The sequence below is a fragment of the Garra rufa genome, chromosome 10 (assembly GCF_049309525.1).
Source record: "Garra rufa chromosome 10, GarRuf1.0, whole genome shotgun sequence".
NCBI classification, from domain to species: Eukaryota; Metazoa; Chordata; class Actinopteri; order Cypriniformes; family Cyprinidae; genus Garra; species Garra rufa.
Genome location: NC_133370.1, coordinates 32,378,850 through 32,403,623, shown reverse-complemented (window position 1 = coordinate 32,403,623; position 24,774 = coordinate 32,378,850). Strand labels below are relative to the sequence as shown.

General features: G+C 37.0%; 1 protein-coding gene across 3 annotated transcripts in view; it reads left to right on the top strand.

Moving 5' to 3' along the window:
* The window catches only part of arhgef4 (Rho guanine nucleotide exchange factor (GEF) 4), a 55,039-nt gene that overhangs the window by 7,965 nt on the left and 22,300 nt on the right, over window positions 1–24,774 (top strand). For 2 of the 3 annotated variants that reach the window (XM_073848238.1, XM_073848237.1), the window contains one exon: window positions 24,430–24,578. In XM_073848238.1, the coding sequence (XP_073704339.1) occupies window positions 24,430–24,578 (149 nt within the window). Of the gene's footprint in view, window positions 1–1,215; window positions 1,635–24,429; window positions 24,579–24,774 lie in introns of those variants that run through there. The other variant, XM_073848239.1, reaches the window with a different exon arrangement.

The window sequence follows — 24,774 nt, the reverse complement described above, 5'->3', positions numbered from 1 at the left end:
ATATATATATATATATATATATATATATATATATACATAATAATATTTATTTATGTAATTATAGTATTTATAATGATAATAATATTTTAATGTTCATTATTATTATTTTTCAATAATATATATTTTTATAATAATAAGAAGAAGAACATTTGAATGCTACTGCTACAAATAATAATCATGTTTAATAATAATAATAATAATAATAATAATAATAATAATAATATATGTTATATTTATTTATATAGTTTATAGTACTTATTTATAATAATAATAATATTGTCAATATTACTACTTGCTACAATGTTACTGCTACAAATAATAATAATAATAATAATAATAATAATATATTATATATATATATATTTATTATACATATATATATATTTTTTTTTTTCAAATTCTCAGTATTTTGCATATATTTATTTACATAGTTTATAATATTTATTTACTTACTACAACTACTACAGTAATAATAATAGTAATCATTATTATTAATATTTTCTGAATGTTACATTTGGAACAGTTTTTTTTCTCCTGAACTTTTCCACGGACCCCCTTGTGGCCCCTGGGGGGTCCCCAGACCCCAGTTTGAAAACCCCTGATCTAACCCGGTGACCTGTCATATACAAGAATGTTCAGAATGTTCCTCTGAGTTTTATCTTGTTCTGGCTCCAGCTCCCATCTTATGTAAAGTGTAGTCACAGCTGCAAGGGTTCACATAAGTCAAGATCCTCAAGTATAAGTCTGATGAGAAAGCCACATTCCTTTCTATTCTTAGTTTCCAGCGATTCAGACCATTTCTGTGGAAATCACGTCTTTTGGTGTCACATCACCATACTGCGCAAGCATGCTCAGGCTTTTGTTCTGATAAACTGCGTACATTTTTGGTCTCATCATTAGTGTGATCTCAGCTAATTATGGGTTAAATTCTTAGAAGGTGTTCGCAACTCTCAACATCGCTAGTGCTCTCTCCAGGCGCTGTCTTTTGGTTTACTAACAGCTTGGCTTTAACAGTGGAGGAGGGGAGCTCAAGGGGGAACTGGAAGGGAGGGGGAAGGCGGACCATTTCAACGCCAGACCGAGCATTTTGCATTGAGCCATGTGAGTCGTATGAGTCCTCCTCCCCTTAAAGGATCCCCAGTGATGCCAGCCTGTGACTGTATGCGTGTGCGCGAGAGAGAGAGAGAGAGAGAGAGAGAGAGAGAGAGGAGAGAGAGAGAGAGAGAGAGAGAGAAGGCTGATTGTGTGTCTGGGCGTCTATGTTGAGCCGTGAGCTCTTTGAGACTGTGCATCCAAGAGTGAAAGTAAAAGAGCAGGAGAGCGAGTGAGGAATGACAGAGGGAGGCTGAGGCTACGCCACACACTCGAGCCTTGCAGATACGCTTTGGACCCGACACCTGCCAAAGCGACGCCACCCTTCTTCCTCTCGCTGTGCGTCCACATGCGCACCCAGCACAGTGCCGGTGAGGTGGGCGTCCCGCTGGCAGGAGGTGGCTGCAGTGGTGGAAGCTCAGAGCAGTCACCTGGCTCTGACTCAGACTGTAGCCCCGCTCTGGGACTGGCCGGAGGGGTTAGAGCAGTGCGAGGGGTCATGTCCCATTACTGGAGTCTGGAGAGCCTTCACTCCACCAACGGTAAGACTCTCTCAGATGTTTTGGTGGTCATAGGGCTGCGTTTTGAGCTTGACGTCAGTTGACACTCATGCGACGGGTGACGTTTTGCCTCTGTGAGGTTCTTGTGACAGCTCTTGTTCATTGTGTTCAATGTGATGGCATTGTCTTGAGCCCTTGATGGGCAAAAAGAGGTAGCTGAAAGACCCACTGTCTCTATGCAAATGTAAACACATGGCATAGCTGTGATTCATGTGTTTGGTGTCAAAGCAACAGGAGTTTGCCTTCTGACCAATCGATGTATAGAAGCAACATGAGTTGGAAATCGAACTACATGTAGATTGGTGGCGAATCGACTCGACTGTTGAATGAAGATGCCACTCTCTTTACCGTCCGCATCCTGCTTAGGTTATTGCATTACTGTCACGGATGTCATCTATTGATCTATGTTCCTGCTGGCGCGTAATTGGTTAAGTGGTAATGTTGTGGAAGGCTCTGTCAAGTGAGCCAATGTGTATTGTAGATATAGATGGATTGCTTAGGAGCGAAGTGACAGCCTTCCATTCGTTCCTTGCGTTTCCTGCATTCAGCAGCTACACATATTCCCTCGAAGGATATTAATGTGCAAAATGAGCATCCACACCTATGCGATATTAAGCTCTGTGGCAGTGTCATGTCAGCATTTGTGTAAAAATGCTTGATATGCAGCGTAACATTCAGCACAGCATGGCTGTGTTAAAAATATTTGAGGGGAAACCAACACTGCCCCTTTTGCCTCTGCGAACAGAGCCGTTATATCGATTAAGGCAAATTCTTCAGGTTTCCTTTCTAAGAATAGAGCAACTCTCTTTCCATGCTGGCACTACCCATAGTCGTATACTAATACGAGTGATGTGAAATGAGACGAGATGCCAGTTTGAGCAGTATTTTGGTCTCATTATCTTCTCTCAGGGTTGGCATGGTGACAGACAAGCCAATGACCGTCAGCCAAGGTAGCACTGATGTCACGAACGGCCACCGCTACCCACGTCAACTGCAATTTGGATATTTTTCTCATTTTCTGCTTTGTCCTAAGAGAGATGGGATGTGACTTTTCCTGTGATGGAGGGAAATAAATGGTGCACTGGGAGCCGGGGGGCAATAGCTACAGACATTTCAAACAGCGCTGTCACCTCGTCACGGTCCGCTGACCTCATTACGGCGCTCATACACTGTCCGTAGCTGATCGCAGAACAGTCAGAAGAATAAAAACTGGAATGACATGTGAGAAATGTGTTGAAGTGGAATGGTTGTAAGATTGAACATTAGGTGTTTAATGAGAGGCTGTTTACGCAGAGATCCCAAGGCACTTCCTTGGCATCTCAAAACAGATAGAGATAGTTTGGGTTCAAGCCAGATTGGACTCACAGAACTCAAAAGTTGTAAACAGTCCATTCACTAAACGGAGAGACTCTCTACCCTAGTGTTGGGCATTAAGAACTGTTTTTAGTTTAATTGCTGACTGGGCTGTCTACAGTAGGTACTGTAAATTTGGAGAAAGCTACCTATTAGCTTCACTGGAGAAAGATGGTGCAGTTATGATACATTCTTAAAAATAAAGGTGCTTTAAAAGGTTCTTCACAGTGATGCCATAGAGCAGGGGTGCCCAACCCTGTTCCTGGAGATCTACTATACTACAAAGTTCAGCTCCAATCCTAATCAAACACACCTGAACCAGCTAATTAATCTCTTAGGTAGCACTTGATAATTACAGACAGATGTGATGAAGCAGGGCTGGAACTAAAGTCTGCAGGTAGGTAGATCTTCAGGAACAAGGTTGGGCACCCCTGCCATAGAGAAAGCATTTTTGTTCCACAAAGAACCATTCAGTCAAAGGTTCTTTAAAGAACCATCTCTTTCTTACCTTTTTATAATCTGAAGAACCTTCTTTTGCCACAAAGAACCTTTTGCGAAACAGAACGTTTCTTCAGATGTTAAAGGTTCTGTACTGAACCATTTAGACAAAAAAGGTTCTTCTATGGCATTGTGAAGCACCTTTATTTTTAAGAGTGTATCTGTCAGCTGGCCTAACATGACTCTTAGCCAGCCAAAACTTGGTTTGTTCATGTGTAGTTCAAAAATGTGTTATTAAAATAGAAGTTTACTTCCAGAACAAAAATGAAAAGATTATTTACTCACCCCCTTGTCATCCAAGTTGTTTGTGTCCTTCTTTCTTCAGTCGAAAAGAAATTATGTTTCTTGAAGAAATAAATCCCGGAATTATCTCAATATAGTGGACTTCAATGGTGCCCCCAAGTTTGAACTTCAAAAATGCAGTTCCAATGCAGCTTTAAATGGCTCTAAACAATCCCAGCCGAGGAATAAGGGTCTTTTTAGAAACAAATTGACAATTTTTATACTTTTTAACCTCAAACGCTCGTCTGTTTTTTTTTTTTCAAAATTGTCCTACATCGCTGCAGAAGTACAGACACCAGAAATGTTTACAAAGTGAACATGCAAAGAAGATCAAACATCCTTTACAAAAAAAGCGATGTAGGGCGATTTTGATGTTGAAGAAGAAAAAGAAACGAGTTTTTCAGCATACTTATTGGAAGATCAAACTTGGGCTCACTGTTGAAGTCCACTATATGTAGATAATTCCTGAAATGTTTTCCTCAAGAAACTATTTCTTATCGACTTAAAAATGAAAGACATGAACATATTGGATGACAAGGAGGTGAGTAAATTATCTGTATATTTTTGTTCTGGTAGTGAACTTCTCAACTGTTGTAATACAGTGACCTCAAAAGGCATTTAGACATTTAAATATTTATTTTTTGGCATTTTGCCTTTAAATAGGAAAGTGTAATGCCAGGAAGCGAAGTGAGAGAGATTCTGGGTGGGATCGAAAAAGGTCCACAAACTCGGGACACTCACAGCGCAACAGCACTATGATGGCGCACTGCCCACAAGGCTTTCAGTGCCAGTATTTAGACATTTTGTAGAAAACATGAAAACCCAACAGACATTCATTAGCAATCCCTCCAGCGTCCTCGTTTTGCTTCCATGACTTTCAGCCCCACCCTGCTTTATACTACAGTGACCTTAATAAATCTTTAATACATTAGCTCATCCATGAATATGATTTCTGCCCGAGTCCCGACGGATTGCATCGGCTATGGGGACGAAAACAACAACTCCCATGATTCCACACTCAATCAACGGCATTATCAAACTATGCTTTTTGTTCTTTGTTTGTTTTGAATATGCACCCTCTAGTGATGAAAACCTAGATATTGTGTCTTTATACACAATTTATACTATATACAGTAGTGCATTATACAAAAAAATCCAAGTGCCATTTATTTTGAAGACACAAAATAATATGAACCGCTGGGAAGTAGGCAGTATTTCATTATTAAGCTATTTTGTGGCATTTGCCTTTAATACAGCTTCCAACTGTATTAGAATAGTTTCATAGAACCTTTGAATAGTCTCTAGTTGAATGTTGTCTATTGGAACATCTGTCAGTTGCTGTAGAGATGTTCGCGAAGGGAATCGGTTTCTAACACGTCTCCCCAAAACTGCCCACGGTTATTAATCTTTGTTAATGTTAGTTAATGGAAATACAGTCATTCATTGTCAGTTTTTGTTAACAGTGCATTAACCAATGTTAACAAACACAACTTTGGATTTCAATAATGCATTAGTAAATGCTAACATAAAGATTAATAAATGCTGTAGAAGTATTGTTCATGCTTAGTTCATGTTAACTAAAGAAATTAACTAATGTTATCTAATGAACCTTATCGTAGAGTGTTACCAATGGATGTTGACATGATTTTGTCCAACACCTGTATATATGAAATAAATTGATCAAAAGTGGCAAAAGGACATTTATAAAGTTACAAAAGATTTCTGTTTCAAATAAATGCTGTTCTTTTGAACTTTCTATTCATTAAAGAATCACAGTTTTCACAAAAAAAAAATAAAAAAAATTAAGCAGCATGACTGTATTTCAAAGAAAGGTTTTTAAGCACCAAATCAACATTTTTTAGAATTTCTGAAGGATCATGTGACACTGAAGACTGGAGAAATGGCTGTTGGAAATTTGGCTTAGCCATCATAAGAGTAAATGACATTTTAAAATATATTAAAATGGAAAACAGTTATTAAAGTAATATTAATTCTGAAACTGTAGCAGTTTTCAGAGTAGCAGATTTTGAAGGAAGACAAAGGTGAGGAAATTGTTGGTTTTTGATAAAGCATAAGCATGAGGGACTTTTTTTCAAGAACATCATGTTGCTGAGCCTAAGCTTTTGAACAGTAGTGTATGTACCATATTTTCTGCATGCATCCTGTCAATGCATGCACCCTAACACATTTAACACCATAAATGCCTTTCATCTGTTTTTCTCCATTTACATGTCAAGGACGCTTGCAAGTATAGAAAGGGCAGCCCGCAGTAGAAACAGTCTCACAGGATATGTCACCACCGGCACCCATCAACATATCGAGCTTCTGCAAATCTTCTTCTGCTTTCATTATTTGTGTGAAATGCACGACCACTTCTCACTTGTCTCAGACAGAAATAGAAAGTCTCAGTTCTTCTCAAAAGCACTTTCATTAAAGTCTTGAGTTTCCACGCTGGAAGAGAAGCAGATGTGTTGCTGTCCGTATTTTCCCTGCGGGGTATTTTGTCTTGATTGCGGAATCTTGTGACCGCCCAATGTGAACCGGGTCAAGTGATAGAGAATGAGTCTGAAGTTCGTTTCTAAATGAACACTCATTGCTTAATCCTCATAAATGACTATCCCTCAAGAAACCAAATGATATGCCATTCAAGATTAATTCAACTAAATGAATTAGACTCTGTAAACTACGCCTTTGCTTGTCATAATCCAACAATTGCTCTGCTAATCCGGTTAACATGTAGAGAGCACGGGGGGTCTACAGCCCCTTAGGTCCTATCACAACTGACGGCAAGAAGACAGATGGTGTTTCATTCACACCTTTTTACATAAACCTCTGCCGTACAGCTCTACGGTATGATAGCCTGCTTCAGGCACAGAATGCTCTTTCTCCATAGACTTCAGTGTCTTTTTCTGGTTTCTGCTATGCAGAAAAGAAGTGAAGGTTTAACAGTGTTTGACAAGACCTGTTATGAGTGTTAAGTCTCTAAATAGATATTCAAATGAGGGCTACATCGCTACAGGATTTCAGCATTTACTCTTAAAAATTAAGAGTATTTGATGGTTCTTTGCAGCATTTCAGATTCAACAAAGAGTAATTACTTTATAGTTATTAAAAGGAGAGTTCACAGAAAAATGAAAATTCTGTCATTAATTACTCAACCTCATGTCGTTCCAAACCGTAAGACCTTCGTTCATCTTTGGAACAAAATGATATTTTTAATTAAATCCGATAGCTTTCTGACCCTGAATAGACAGCACTGGCACTGAGACATCAAAGACTGACACAAAGGAAAAATTTTTTTTAATAAAGTCGTTATTTTTGTTTTCTTTGTGCACAAAGTGTTCTCATAGCTTCATAACATTAAGGTTGAACCACTGATGTCACATTAAGGCTGTGCCCTAATAGTTGACTAACTGTTGACTCAACGAAAAGAGGCTTGGTAGACCAAAATTTGGTTAGTCACTTAGTCTCAGAAAAAACCCCCCACAAGAAATAGGAAGTCATTCCAAACACTCACCTATCATTCATCGACCTCAAATATGGCTTTTAATCTGAAATATGTAAGTAGTAGCAACTGTACATAGCTAAAGAGTCACGCTTGCACTGCATGACAGATGGAGGCGCCGGTGCAGTCAAATGCTCCATCATTTTTGGTCATACAAATAAAAGTAATACATCTTTCGAATCTGTAAAGAATCTACATTTGTTTGTGTGCACTCACAATAACAACAAAACGTTGCGCTTTTGTGAAATAATGAAAGCAAACAGGATGTGCTTTCGGCCATCTCAGTCTTTGTGAACTTGAGAGCAAAACTTTGAAACTCCGTATATAGCTACTTGCCTTACAGACATGAAAAATACATCTATAGAGAATAAAATATCTACTTTTAAATTAACTAACTTAAATAGAAGATAAACATTCTCAGATAATGTACTTCATATGAAACGGGTGCATCACTACTGCAGAATTTACAAGTCAATGTCACCGATTTTATCTCTTAAGCTGAAAACAAAGAAACCACTAGTTTATCAATAAATTATTAAAACGTTAATGTTTATCCCTAAAACATTCATATCCACCGGTGCGCTGTGGCAAGCTTTTTTTGCGTCCGCTTGTGTGCTTATTAGGCTATGTAGGCAATTAAAGGCTCATTATTATGATTTATATGGTTTATTAATAAATGTGCGACCAGAAAAATCTTTAGTTGAGGGCAACCCTTTCTAAGCCTTGAATGTGTCAGTTGCTGTCTATGCAGGGTCAGAAAGCTCTCAGATCTCATCAAAAATATCTTAATTTGTGTTCTGAAGATGAACGCAGGTTACAGTTTTGGAACAACATGAGGATGAGAAAGAAATTTTGGGGTGAATTACACTTTTAAATTGGCTATATGGTACTTGTTAAAATAATGAAAATTATAAATATTCCCCCTATTTCTCACTTTGCTTTATACCATTTGTGCTGCTTACAGGAATAATACCTCAAATCATGCAACTTGTTAAAAAAAGGTGAAGAATTTAGAGAATTCAGACTTGTGATTGTCACTTGGCAGGAACGCAATCATAAGAAAATCTCATACTTATGCTGCAGGAGGAACCCAAGCCATAGCTACCCTTTTGGCAATTGCATAGCAACCTTCTGTAACACCCAGCAACCACATGGTAACATAGGAAAACCTGCTCAGAACACTATTAAAAACTGCATAGCAACCACCATAACACCCTAGAAACTGCACAGCAACACAGAAAAACACACTAAGAACACCCTAGCAACCACATAGCAACACTCTAAGAGAACTGATAACTGCCAACCATATTTATGGAGATAATTGTGGAATTGATATGAGATTTTTGTAACACTTAAAGCCTTTATATATAATACATTATAGAAGTAGTTTTAATAAATTAAGCATGCCTTATAATGCACCTTATAATACATTGTATGATCTTATGAGTAACTGTATCCACAGTTGTAATACATTCTAATACTTACGTATTCACTGTTACACAAATGAAGAATAACTGTGCACTCTCTTAAAGTGATAGTACAACCAAAAATTAAAATTCAGTTATTAATTACTCACCCTCATATTCTTCCTAACTAAGAAGAACTTTGTTCACCTTAGGAGCACAAATTAAGATATTTTTGATGACATCCAAGAGCGTTCTGACTCTGCATTGACAGCAATGTAACTGACACATTCAAGGCCCAGAAAGGTAGTAAGGACATCATTTAAATAGTCAGTGTGACAACTAAATAGTTGCATTTCTGTCCATGCAGGGTCAGAAAGCTCTCAGATTTAATAAAAAATATCTTAATTTATGTTCCAAAGATGAATGAAGGTCTTACAGGTTTGGAACAACTCGACGTTAGTAATTAATGACAGAATTTCCATTTTTGGGAAATTCCATCTCTTTAAGCATGATGAAGCATAATGCATTAAACCACATAACAAACAAACCTTCAAATATCATAATGCATTTTAACGTTGGGTACAGATATGAAAAGATATAATGCATTACATAATGTGAATACCTTTATAATGCATTATACATAAAGGCTTTAAGTTAAGCTTTAACCTCTGTTTCCTATGCCTATGGCATCAGACTGTGCTGTATCAGTTTTGTGTCATCACTGATGTTACTATACACAGTGTTTGTTTGCAGTATCCACTGTGACTCAGTTGCTTCGCTCTTTGAGGTATTTTGCTCAGTCTGTGGGTGAAACGGCACTGCAGTGTGATGCTACATCCACAGCCACAATGAGCTGAGGCCCACACGGCCACAGCGTACCGCAGCACTGACCAGAGGAATTCTCGCCATTGTGTGAACGCCTCAGCTTGGCTCTCAAACAGATCACACTTTGTTGAACCAGACGGCCCAAGTGCAACTTTTTTAATGCCTATGTTCTACCTCATTATTGTGATGGGGATTCTGAAAACTGTAGCTGTTTTAGAGTAGCAGATTTTATAAGAAGACAAAAGTGAGAAAACCTTAGGATGTCATGTTCCCACCCTAATTCTATCTCTCATAGCCACTGCATAGAGGGAGACATCATCACTGCTGTGAAATCATTGTGGCATATTTTCATGGAGGGATTCCAGACACTGCTCCCTCTGTTTTGGGTCATTTAATAAACTTTGATCCTGTTTTCAGGGCTAGTAATAATCTGCAGTCTATACAGATTACTGTTCCAGACTTCTGTGGCATTGACATCAGTCTGCCAGAAAGTCAAATGAGGGTAAAGGCTAGAGTTTTGCTGGTTGAGGATGAAAAAAAGGAAGTAAGATAAAAAAAGTTAAAGATAAAGAAAAGCCAAGAACAGGACTTGAACATTGATGTGGTGAAGCACATAGTTCATATGATCAAAGTTCAATAGTTTGTATATTATTTTTGTATATTTGCTAAACTGATAATGCTTTCAGTTAACAATAACTGTAATTTTGTGGCTTTTTGTCCATGTGTGTTAGCTTTGAGGTCATATATACTTGTGTACTCCTAAACATTGACAAAGCTTTCTTTTTGATGAATTTAGTTCAATTGATGTTTTCAGTTACCAATAAAATTGAACCTATTTTAATGTACTTTAAATGAAATCATGGCCTTTATGGCTTTTAATCTGTGTGTGTAAGCTTTGAGGTCATCTATATGCTAATATCTATTAAATCTGTGTATTTAAATTGCGCTTATCGAGCGATTACACTACCAGTCAAAAGTTTTTGAACAGTAAGATTTTTAATGTTTTTTAAAGAAGTCTTTTCTGGTTACCAAGGCTGTATTAATTTGATCCAAAGTAAAGCAAAAACTGTAAAATATGAAAATATTTTACTATTTAGAATAACTGTTTTCTATTTGAATATGTTTTAAAATGAAATTTATTCCTGTGATTTCAAAACTACAGTTTTAGCATAATTACACCAGTCTTGAGTGGCACATGATGCTTCAGAAATCATTCTAATATTCTGATTTGCTGTTAAAAATATATAAATATATTTTAATTATGTTGAAAACATAAAGAGTGGATTTTTTTCAGGTTTCTTTGAATAGAAAGTTCAGAAGAACAGCATTTAAATTTAGCATTTAATTTAAATTCAGAAAAATTAGCTTTGATCACAGGTATAAATCAAAATTTTAAATATCTTCAGTTATTAAGATTTAAATACACATTAAACACAGTAAATTTATTATATGTAAACTAATCTCATATATTTTAACTAACTGAATTTGGCTTGTTATACATCTATAAACCATGTTCATACTTTTAAACCAATTTAAATGTAATTGTTTTCACAATTACTAGATTTTTGCAGATACTATGGAATTTACATAAATTAATTTGGCCACACTTAATTTTAAGGTCTAATTCTCATCATTAACTATGACTTTTGCCTTAATAAACTTCTAATTTGTTGCTTATAAATAGTTAGTAAGGTTGTTGTTAAGTTTAGGTATTGGGAAGATTTAGGGATGTAGAATATCATCATGTGGAATATGTGTTTTATAAGCAGTGTTATTAATAGGCATGCTAATAAGCAACTAGTTAACAGTGAGAATTGGTCCCTATACTATAGTGTTGCAGATTATTTAAATACATTTAAAAAGTACTTAAAAATAAACCAAGCCGTTATTCATTTTAAGTTTGGTCTCATCTTTGGTTACCATGTTTTCTGTTAAAACAGAAAGTTTAAAATGGACACATTGTAGAGCCTATACTTTGTTTCCATAGATTTCCACATAATGAGGGCACAGTATAGTAATTGTACAAATTAGCAGGTAATCAGCTAGTCAGCCTTAACCTTGATGCTTTGTATACTAAACACTAAGAAGACAAAACCAGATGAAGGCTCTATGCCCTCCATGTTCACCTCAGCCCTCTGTTTACTGTCTGAGCAACACTTTACCCAGAATTCCTCACCCATCGTCGCTCTGCCTGGAGTCCATCAAACTATCCTGGCAGCTTAAGTGTGCGTCAGTAATCTTGCCACAGACCTTTTCAGCTTATAGTGAGGAATATCATGCAGCTTTAATTTGTCAGTTAATGATGTGCGCCTGTTTGCAGTGAGTACAGCTTATCAGCTCCTCAAGTCTGTTCTCAGACAGGCACCAGCAGAAACGCCTTTCTGAGCTGTGCTAGGCACCGGCTGCTCCTTTCTAGCCCTAGCACAGGCCCTAACGGCTGCTTCCTCTCAGGAAATTTGTATGAAGCACTTTAAGCCTAATTTCACAGCTACCTTGTAGCATTGTATTATACAAACCAAATTAGCATGTGTATTGTGTCTGATACAGAATTGGAGAAACATTGTTTAGAATGTTTACATGCAGTACACTACCATTTAAAAGTCTGGCATCAGTTTGTTTGGCTGCATTTGTTTTATGTAAAAAAGGTAAAAAAAATAAATATTTTAACCAGCAATACTGTGAATTATTATTACAATTTAAAAACTCTTTAAAATAGTTTTCAAAATGCAATTAATTATTTTTTTCTGGCAAATTGCAGCAGCCATTAAGTCTTCAGTGTCACATGATCCTTCAGAAATCATTCTAATATGCAGATTTGATGCTCCAGAAACATTAAATAACTTATTTTATGAATGTCTGAAGTGGCTCATCCAGTCAGTTATATTCCCAAAATCAACTAATAAGATAAACTTTTGGTACCAGGCTCTTATTTCGAATGTCAGGTTCACAGCAGACACATTTGTCAGATGACTCTGGTGTGGAGTGAGTGTAATACTCTTAGACTGGATGTGACGGTGAGGTTCCTCACAGGGACGGCTGTCTCTTCTCTGATACGTAGGGAATGTCAGACTCCACTGGGCTGAATGTTTTCCAATGAGGATCTTATCTGTGACTCACACGCTATCTTTCTTTGGTCAGACACTCTTAGCATAACTCTTCATCATGAGTGCTTATCTGCGGTTAAGTGATTAGCTAACTTCATTTTTCCTTTTAAATATATCGTCTATCAGTCCAAACATATGTTTGACTAACTAAAATGTTCTTTCGTTCATTCATTTATCATCATAACTTGTGTACGATTTTTAAATGTTTTTAAAAGAAGTCTCTTACGCTCACCAATGTTGCATTTATTGGATTCGAAATACAGTAAAAACAGTAATATTGTGACTTTTTTTTTTTGTAGCCATTACTTGAGTCTTAAGTGTCATGTAATTCTTGAGGAATCACTCTAATTTGCAAGGTAACAGGTGAATCGGATGAATGAAATACTCTAGGTCAAAGGAAAACAGCATTTTCACTCCTCGACATTTTTTTTGGAAATTGGAAAATTGGGGCTTGTTTACACAAGTGACAATTGCGTGTTATCAAAAACGCAATCTGAGAGACGTGCTGACTAAATATCTGGACCTGTCTGTGATTTACTGGAAATGACATTGTCAAAAACCTACAGTCAATGAGAAAGCAGATACAGGGCTACCATTTTTGACAGAAACAAATACATTCTCATGATTTTATGCTATTTCCCATATTATTCCTGCAGGTGTTTGGTTGTGAAACATAGTTTGTAGACAATGCAGAAATGTCTGTGATTCTTCCTATTGAAAAGTTGTGCAATATGTGACCTCCCATCACTGATCCGTCATGCAGTGTGCACACAACAGCGCAGTTTGCAATACCCCAGACATTCGTACAGTGTAACAAGACCAGCGATCTGCTGACTTTAAAAAACATGCAGTGTGAACCTGGCATAAGAAAAAATGGAAAATTACCCTGTCATTACTTCTCCCTTCCAGAAGGTGCAACCTTGTGCCAAAAGGTGTCCAAACGAGGAGGGAGGGCGGGCCACCTGGAATAGTGGTAGGTCATGGGAAGTTCATCAGGGCGGTACCGGCAGGCTAGGGATCCTCCTCCAGGGTGGCACTGGCAACACGGGGAGCCAGGGTGGTGATGGTAGCTCAGGGAACAAGGGAGGTACTGGTAGTGCAGAGAGCCAGGAAAGAGCCAGTAGTCAGGGAGGTGCTGGCCATGCAGGAAACCAGGGAAGAGCTGGTAGCTCAGGTAGCCAGGGAGGTGCCAGCATAGTAGAGATCTAGGGAGGAGCCAGGGAGGTGCCAGCAGAGTAGAGAGCTAGGGAGAAGCTCAGGGAACAAGGGAGGTACTGGCAGTGCAGGAATGCCAGGAAAGAGCCAGTAGCCAGGGAGGTACTGGCCATGCAGGAAACAAGGGAAGAGCCGGTAGGTCAGGTAGCCAGGGAGGTTCCAGTAGTGCATGGAGAAGCCTGTAGCTCAGGTAGCCAGGGAGGTGCTGACCATGCAGGGAGCCATGGAAGAGCTGGTAGCTCAGGTAGCCAGGGAGGCGCTGGTATCAGCATATTCATAGATTCATAGAGTCTTCATAGATAAAGATAAATTGATAGATTTGCCTGTGACAAAGAAGGTAGGGACACATGGAACACAGGAACTGGAAACGGCCAGCTCTAAGGAGTAGAAGACGCTGGAGTTAGGAACAGCCTCTATGGCCATGACAAAGGAGCCAGAGACACTGGAGTTAGAAACAGTCTCCGTGGCTGTAACGAAGGATCAGAAGACAATGGATTTAAGAACCTTAACTTTAGGAATGACTACACATAAAAGCTAGAGCCATTAGAGAATTTCTGGCTGAACGATCGTTGGATCAGGCGAACACCAAGCTGGGCTCTGGGGCGTGAATGGACTCCTGGCTGAGCTCTGGGCCATGAGCGAGCTCTGGAGAAGAAGGGCTGGAGCGGGCTCTGGTGTGGACTCAGGGGCTGGAACCAACACTGGACTGTGCTCAGGGGCTGGAGCCAACTTGGAAACAGCTTTCTCTAGGACTCTGTAACTTCTCTCTCAGGAGTTTGACTCGGGAACTTCATTCTCTGGAGTGGACTCTGGAACTTCTCTCTCTGGAGTGGACTTGGGAACTTCACTTTCTTGACTGGACTCGGGAACTTCTCTCTCTGGAGTGGACTCGGGAAATCTTGAGCACAGTCTGGAGTAGACTTTGGATTGGAGGTCCTGATGGTAAGGGGTGTGGAAGCCTTGGATGCAGGCTCTGGGTTTGCTGGAGTGCCTGAACATTTTTGAGATGGGATTGGATGACAGCAGGGAATGTACTCATTCATTTTCTTAATAATGAAATCTGAATCATTCAGCCAGAGGACATAATTAATATATTCCATCAATGAAGAGTTGCATTTATCGGGAGACAGATACTGATACTGATACTGATTCGTCATCCAGTCCCTCCCGAAAACAAGTATTGTGCATATGACTAATCCAGCTCACCTGATGGTAACACTCCAAGAACTATTCTACATATTGCTCCAGATGCCTACCCCTCTGTTGAAAGGAGAAGAGTAGATGATTTTCAGGCTGTTTTCTTTCTGCTCAAACTGTCTTTGAGTCTTTGTTTGATTCTGTATTCTGTCATGGGCAGGTGGCTTTGATGAAGCACACGGCGAGATGCTCAAACAGTCTTTTAATCAAATAATAAACACAATTAATGGGAGAATAACAAGAAGCTTCAGCTGGTTATTCGTTTAAAGAGTTTCACCCAAAAGTCATCATTTACTCACCCTCAAGTTGTTCCAAACATATATGACAAACATATTCATTGCTGGTAGCTCTTTGGTGAACAACATTATTCAAAATATCTTCTTTTGTCTGAACTATCTCTTTAAACTACTCCTTTAAACTCTCCACTCAGAAACCAACATCTGTTCCAGTGGTCCATGCTAGCCTCATATCATGGTGTGTGCAAATATCAGCACTTATATTTGAAAATGAAGCACATTTAGTGCTTGGTTAGCTGATTTTATTTTTTGCCCCATCTGTGTTGTTGCCCACCGTACAATCATTTCATCCATTTTACATTGGCCAAGCTGACCCGTGTGCTTTGCGGATTAGCCATGAGCCACTAGTGTTCGGAGAAACTCATTAAAGCCATCTCACGGAAGTAGGCTACATGTGCAAATGGACACTGATTTGCCTCAGGTCCTGCAGCTCTGATATCAACAATATGTGGGTAGTAAGATCAGTGGTTTGTGAGTTTTTCACATTGTAAAGCAGTGGTAATGTGTTTGATTTACTTAAACACAGAATCATTACTCCTGGCAGGCTTTGACAGCTCTGGGACGTTTTGCTGCTCAGAGCTCTGATCTGAATTTGAATCAAACACATGTTGCTGTTATAAAGGCGGAGCTCCCTGTCTCGCACATTTGTTTCAGATGCTGCAGTACACCTACGCATAAGGTTAATTAAAGTTAATGTACCTTATCAGTCGTTTAGAATCTGCTACTGTCAAAGATTAAAACACAGACATTTGTAATCACAAGGAAATCTAATTGATTTGATGCTGTCTGTTGTTTAAAGTAAATGTAGGACACCGTTGGGGTGTTAAAATTGAGACAGTCATGTGAACATGAGCTGATGAGTTTTTTTTCTAGAAGGGCCCTTTGGGCTTATAGATCTACATTGATCTCTGTGCCACTCAAAGCCAGCTTCTAAACCAGCTCTTTAAAGTGTATTACACTGAGTTTGCCTGCTTTGTGAACTCTGTCGCACTCGAATGCAAAAAAGACACGGTGTTGCATTGATCGAACTCTGTTAGGAAGAGTGTGCAATCAATATGAAATAAAATCTTTATTTATTGCTATAGGTCAAAAATTGTGGCTATGGTCATAGACAATGTTTGCAGTGTCTGTATATTAGCTGCTCAAGGACTGCTGGGATGCATTAAAGGGACAGTTCACCCAAAAATGATCATTCTGTCTTCAATTAATCACCCTCATGTTGTTTCAAAAGATGTATGACTGACTTTCTTCTGTGAAACATGAAAGCTGACATGTTGCTGCTTTGTTATTTTAATGTTATTTAGGTACTATTGCAGAATTTATCATTATTTTAAATTATGTTTTATTTGTATATTTGCAGTTTTCAATTTAAATTTTAGTTTAATTTGTAATGTGCTTTTGTAAAATTTTTTATTTTTTTTTTTTTTTTTTTTTTTTTTAGTAATTTTAAAACTTAACACTTATTTTATTTTGTGATTTTTGATTTATGATTTTATGACCCTGGACCACAAAACCAGTCATTTTTTTTTAAATTTAGATTTATAAATCATCTGTTGAATAAATAAGCTTTCCACTGATGTATAGTTTGTTAGGACAGGCCAAATAATTGGCCGAGATACAACTATTTGAAAATCTGGAATCTGAGGGTGCAAAAAAAAAAAAAAAAAAAAATCAAAATACTGAGAAAATTACCTTTAATGTTGTCCAAATGAAGTTCTTAGCAATGCATATTACCGATCAAAACTTAAGTTTTGATATAATTAATTTGACAAAATACCTTCATCATATCATAATGATTTTTGGCAAAAAAGACAAATCAATAATTTTGACCCATACAATGTATTTTTGGCTATTGCTACAAATATACCCATGCTACTTAAAGGAGTAGTTCACTTTCAGAACAAGAATTTACAGATGATGTACTCACCCCCTTGTCATCCAAGATGTTTATGTCATTCTTTCTTCAGTCGTAAAGAAATTGTTTTTCCTCGGCTGTGATCGTTTAGAGACCTTTGAAGCTGCATTTTGGAAGTTCAAACTCGGGGCACCATAGAAGTCCATTATATGGAGAGAAATCCTGAAATGTTTTACTCTAAAAACATAATTTCTTTACGACTAAAGAAAGAACGACATGAACATCTTGGATGAGGGGGTGAGTACATTATCTGTAAATTTCTGTTCTGAAAGTGAACTACTCCTTTAAGACTGGTTTTGTGGACCAGGGTCACATTTTGTGTTCCATAGATTAAAATAATTGAGGGTTACAAAAGTAAGGGTGTGTCAACAATCACAAAATTATATATTTTGAGTGAACTATACCTTTAAGTATGTACATTATACATTGGTCTTGTCACAAATTAGCCCTTTTTGTCCCCCTCTGAATCCTCATTTTGATGATGTAATGCCATGGACTGCTGAGTAGTTAAACTTTCTGAAGTCCCAGTGTGGACCTTGCATCGTGGCCACAAAGGGGGCACTTGCGAGCAACCATTTGAGCCATAAAATCATTAATGGGACACCATGCGGTATTGTTGGACTTCACAGATAGGCATGAGCAAAGGTTACGAGACCACAACTCCACATAAAATGAGCCATTTGGGACAGGGCCATAATGTACATTATACATTTATCATGCATCAGTATGGTTGCTTTTATTGTAAGAGCAAACCTCTCTTCTAAATGCAGGTATTAGGTCAATTACCGAAAGAAAAAAAACTTACTTACAAGTTCCTCAAGGTTTTTTTGAGGTGAAGGGCCCCTCTCTTATTGACTTATTGAATAATTAATAAACTACTATACAAGTATTGCAATTTTTGAACAAGGAAATTAAGAAATAATACAAATAAATTGTTCTGCAATAGGGTTTGTAAAACTAATTTGCAGCATATTGAACATAATTAGCAAAATGGATTTGAGACTTGACTTGGCTTTTAGATGAATAGGAAAAAAGAAAATAAAAAAAAGTTGACCAGTAAGGGAAACCAGTAAAGAAAAAAAATTCCAAAATGCTGACATGATCTTTGAGGTGAAGGGACTATTTCCTATCTTCTCTCAATCTTTTATGTTAGTTCTTCTGTGTTTGCCACTAACTAATGCACTTTGTAGGTTTTGTTGACTGATATAAAGGAAGTTAGTGTCATTTTAGAACTAGGCCTTAATCTTTAAAGTGCACGTGGATTAGGCTGAGTGGAAGTCTTCATCTAGATGGCTCTGAGGTGAATTTGTGCGGTCGGGTGACTTTATCTGAGGATGTGGACTTGTAAGGAAGCAGGTCAGTGCGCATTCACAGTCCTGCCTATTTGATCCAGTCCTTATATTACCCTCAGCAGATCAAGAATCACATATAAAGATATAAATGTATATATGTGTGTTTGTTCATGCATGGGCCCTAACATGGTAAACTGGATAAAAACATGCACTAGTTAACACGCTCAGGTGTGTGGATGGTCACAGTTATTATGCTTTTCAGGGACTGATTCTAGACCACATACTAGAGTTCTTTATGCACTGTACTCAAAAAGCAGTTTTCTTTTTAAATTATGGGAATATTACAGGTTTAAAACAAGTTACACTCAATAGACAGCATTTATAGTATTGTTGATTAATATAAAAAAAGATTTAGACACTTAAGAAAAGCAAAAACCAAGGTCATGGTGAGATACTTACAATGGAAGTAAATGGGGCAATTTTGGAGGATTTAAAAGCTTAAAAAAATTAGAAAAGCACTTCCCCTGCATTGCTAAAATGTATTATTTAAACTGTGAAGCTGTTTACATAATAATTTTACAGTCCTTATAAGGATTATGTTGTCATTTTAAGAGGGATCATACAAAAAGCATGTTCTTAATACTGTGTTACCTGAATGATCCACAGCGTTTTGTTTGTTTGTTTGTTTGTTTGTTAGTGATAGTTGTTCGTGAGTCCCTTGTTTGTCTTGAACAGTTAAACTGCCCACTGTTCTTCAGAAAAATCCGTCAGGTCCCACAAATTCTTTGGTTTTTCAGCATTTTTTGTATTTGAACCCTTTCCAACAAGGACTGTATGATTTTGAGATCCATTTTTTACACTGAGGACAACTAAGGAACTTATATGCAGCTATTACAGACAATTCAATTGCTCACTGATGCTCCAGAAGTAAACACAAAGCATTAGGAGCTGGGGGTGAAAACTTTTTGAATTTGAATTTTTTGAAGATCAGGATAAATTTAACTTATTTTGTCATCTGGAAAACATGTAAGTATCTTCTGTAGCTTCTGGAGGGCAGTACTAAATGAAAATAGATGATATTTAGGCAAAATAAGAAACATGTATATTCTGTTCAAAAGTTTACACCCCTGGCTCTTAATGCATTGTTTTTCCTTCTGGAGCATCAGTGAGCGTTTGAACTTTCTGTAATAGCTGCATATGAGTCTCTCAGTTGTCCTTAGTGTGAAAAGATGGATCTCAAAATCATACAGTCATTGTTGGAAAGGATTTAAATACACAAAAATGCTGAAAAACCAAAGAATTTGTGGGACCTGAATGATTTTTTCTGAAGAACAGCGGGCAGTTTAACTGTTCAGGACAAACAAGAAACTTACGAACAACTATCACTAAACAAAAAAACAGCTGTGGATCATTCAGGTAACAACATAGTAGGGATGTGCGGTATACCGGTACTGTGAAAATACTGGTATTTATTATTTTTCAAACGGTACAATATCAAAAGTTTGCTCTGTTCGGTATTTCATCCGCTGTTCTGATTTTCACCACTATGCGGCAGTGTGTCTGGCGTAAAACCGGCAAGCATGATAACAAACGGCGATGGATCACACCGATGAAACGCGCTCTACACGTCCGAAATGAATAAATAACGAGAGTGGTAGAACTGAAATATGGCATCACTTTGCCTACAAAACTGATGAAAAGGGTGAACCCACAGACCTCAATGCACCAGTCTGCAAGCGCTGCGACACATTAGTTTTCCTGTCCAAAAATCTGCAGCTATCAAAGGAGCTAGCAAAAAAAAAAAAAAAGACTGCAAAGATATGTAGATGTGAACCCATTTTATTCAGTCCCAAAATCACAATCCAACCTGTATCCTCTACCCTGTAGGGTTTTTTGTTGTTGTTGCATTCTGGTTGCATTCACATTTTCTTTGTGATAAAGACTAAAAATATATTAAGAGATTACTTTATTTTAATTAGATCTCTTCAGTTTTCTTCAGTTTCAGTTTCTTCTAAAATCAAAATTGTAGTTTTTATTTTTTTTTTTGTAACAATTTCTTTGCACAGTTGTTCATAGAGTTTCAAGCACTGTGTTTAATAAAACTGTTTTCAATTCACCTATATTTGCCTGTTTCCTTTTTTTTTTTTTTTTACCTGTGGTATCGATTTAGTATCGATACCAAGGTATTAGATCCTAGTATCGTACCGAAGTCAAAATTGTGGTATCGAGCCATCCCTACAACATAGTATTAAGAATCAAGCGTGTGGAAACTTCTGAGTCATTTTTTAAAATTCAACTATTATTTTCTCTTGTGGACTATATGTAAACGTCTTTTATGTGAAATATATTATTCAGGTCAGTACTAAATAAAAAATAACATGTATGTACATTTTTCACCTCAACTGTATACTATTGAAATTAATACATTTAATGGATTGGCCCTGTTTACTAAGTAAGTACAAAGTAAGTGCCTCACGTTATCCCAGGATTGCTTTTAAGAAAAGGAGGGATAATTCAAAATTAATTCAACATTATTCCACAAATGCTGTTGATTGAGTTTAACATCTACTAAACCCAGAATATGACTCTTTAACTGCAGCCAGAAATGTAAATGCAACACATTTATACAAATAAGGCTTTTAAGTTTGAAAAATGTCGAGTATTTCACATGAGTTTGCATTGAGAATGTCTCATGTTTATGCAGTAAAAGTCTCCTCACTGATTTTCCATCCAAAACCTCCTTCACATCTGTGCAACAACATCTCCCAAAATGTTGAAAACAAACCCAAACCCTGTCCTGATTTAAATCTGAAGGCAATAACACAATCAAAACATTCCCTGTTGCACATGGACGCAGTTATGGGGGCTGTCCTAGACAGGATTGTTTGGGTTACCCCACTGTGACCGTCTGACTTCAGGCTCTGAGTGAACTATATTTGATATCATCAGCCCATGTGGCCCTGGAAACGCTGAACTCTGCTGACATGTGCTGTCGCGTTGCTGAATGCTGTGGGCCACGCTTAACAGCCTATAAACAAATCAGGACGATTTGATTCGCTTGTCCGTCTCTCTAATCAATCCACTGGCTCCACAATTAACCTACATAGAAGAGCATAACAGGATTACCAGATAAATTTTCACACGTACAGACAGCCTTTCTCATAATGACAGCAAATCTGCTGTGTTTTTAGAGTTTTTTCCACCCCCAAAAAAGCAACTCTCACCAGTTTCAATGCAGATTACATTCTCAATTACATCTTCACGATATAAAGCAGCATTCTCATTTACCTCAATTTCACGGACTGTCCTCTCATGCATCACTAGAACAATGGGTCTTTCAAAGGGGTGTAAATTTGAGTCCATTCTCTCCCATCCATTTATTATGAATGAGACAGGAAGAGAGATCCTTGGCCAGGTCTACTGTTCCTCACTGGTTTACTGCACACTAATAAATAATAGCAATCCCGTCGAAGGCAGCCAGCTATAGCAGCAGAGAGTGTTTCCAGTGTTTTAAACAGCAAACGCATGAAAGGGCACATTAATGCACCACTGTGGAGCCAATAAACATCTCACCAGAATTTTATTGGAGCATTTTGGTCACACTGTTGGCTCAAAAGTGAAAGTTATAGAAACTGCAAGCTTGTTGTTATGGTTCCCCTGAGTGTCTGCTAACAATCTTAAAACCGCTGGTTTGTTAAGAAAGCTTTTGTTTTGGAGCTTTGTGCTGGATGTGTTTTCAGTTTTGGTGACAAGTGCTTTGGACACTTTCTAAAGAAAATTTGAGCGAGATACAAATCAGAAGCTGGCACAGAACAGTTCTTTGTGTTTATTGGGAATCACATGATGCATGAGACATTTTTCTGTTGCTCGTCACTATTAGTTTCCTTTGACGTTTGTCGAACGTCACGTTTTTGAATATGGCATGGACGGTACATTTTTAAAGGGACAAAGGATTCTAGGTCAGATGTTTATGTGTGAACACCTTAGGGGCCATTCACTTACACTGAAAAAATGTTCTTCATATTATAACAAGGTAAGAAAGAGATGGTTCTTTAAAGAACCTTTGACTGAATGGTTCTTTGTTGAACCAAAAATGGTTCTTTTATGGCATCGTTTTGAAGAACCTTTTAAAGCATTTTTATTTTAAAGAGTGTAGAATGTGTTTTTGCTCAGTAGTGGAATAAAAAGAGTGCAAGTGTGAGAAGTTGCACTTTGCATAGTGTTTTTAGAATCATGCTTGACATACTGTAAAAAGTGAGAGATGCAATGCAGTGGTCAAAAATGTCTGTCTAGGGCATGTTTACATAGAAAAAAGCAATGTGACTGGCTGTTTAATGTGATGCAATGTTGGTCTTTGTGGTGTGTGAGCCATGTTCTCTCAGTATGTATCAGCCAAGTGTTAACAACATGCAGCTAATCAAATATTCAAACTGCTAATTAGTGGATTAATCCTCTTATCAAGTGTGGCCATATAAGTGGAGGTCATTACATTTCCTGGCTGGGGAAATGGTTGTGTAACTTTAGGCTTCCTGTGGTAAACATTTGAATTTTGTCATCGGTTGACTGGGAGATCGGTTAGATGCTAAATCTGGAGCTTGGACAAAAAATATACAGTAAATCTGCATACTTAAAATTTTGCTCTTCTGACAAATGTTTAAAATTGATATCAGGGTCCTAGAACAATAAGTTTTATTGTTATTCCTATCAAAGACTTCAAATATGACGATAGCCTTAGGAGAGACCCCTTTTCTTAAATGATTTTAATATTTGTAATATTAATATAAATACACACATTGTTTGCTTAAATTTATATTGGCATTGGCTAAAGCAAAATATTTAGCAAATATATCTGCCAAATATTTTTTTTTGTGTTATGGAGAGTATAGTTAAATAGTTCAGCCAGTTTTCTAGAAAGCAGAATGAAACAGTAAAATAATTTTTTAATTCTGTATGTTATTTTATTTATGTTATTATTTTTAATTAAATTAAATTTTGTAATTTCATTTTAATTGATTAATTAATTGTATTATGTTATATTTTATATTATTTTCAATTTTATTTTACATTTAATTACATTTTTTATTTAACCTAATTTTATTTCATTATTTAACACATTTTTTTACAATTACAATTATTTTATTTAATATTGATATTTTATTTTATTATTTATTTAATTTAATCAAATTGTATTTAATTATTTAATTTAATTAAAAAATGTCTTTTTAATTTATTTAATTTTATTATTTTATATTTATATACATTTATATTTTATGTAATTTTCTAATTATTTTTTTATTTAGTATTGTGTTTTATTATTTTATTTTTAATTCAATTATTTTTTTTTAAATCTAATTTAATTATTTTAAATTGCAGTTATTGTAATGTGTATTTTAATATTTTTTTAACTAAAATACATTTTATTTAATTTAGTTTTATTTTATTTTATTTTAAATGGTATCCCTAGCACCCCCTTGTGGCTTCCTGTGGGTCCCTGGACCCCAGTTTGAAAACCACCTGGCCTATAAAAAGCCATTTTATTCCACACAGTCAGTGAAGGCACCATCTTGAGATAACATGACCAGTCAAAGGCTACTGCATTGAAGAATTTTTTTGTTCAGTCATATGCCATTACTTAACTCAAAGTCCACTGTCATATTGGCCAGCAAAACAAAAACTATTAATTTATAATACACTGTAAACATATCATATACAACTTCTAATACTTTTGAGTATTTTAATGTGAAATGACAATTTATTTATCGTGATTCAAACTTAGTGTCCTTTGAATACTTTAAGTTTATCAACAACATTATAACAAGACTAAGTTGAATCTGTATTTGAGCTAGACCCCGAACGTTGCAGTTGACAATTTTGTGCTTTATTTTTCAGCCTTGGTGATAACCGATGGACCGCAGGATAAGTCTGGCCTTGCGGATGAAGTGGGGAGTGAAGATGACCTGTACAATGAGTTTCGCAGCTCCTCCAACCGATTCGGACACCCAGGAGGAGGAGGAGGAGAGCAGCTGGCCATAAATGAGGTAGAACATGCAGGCTGTCTACGTGTTACTGTTTGTTTGTGTTCACAGATTGTGCTTCTGTTTCTCTGTCCATGGTGAGATATTCATAGAAACATGTTCCTTCCAACACTTAAAGGGCCGGTAATCTGTGCTGAAAACCTTACGGCCTTACAGAGCCAAAATAGAATTTCATATGAAGATAACTAGTTTCAGACAG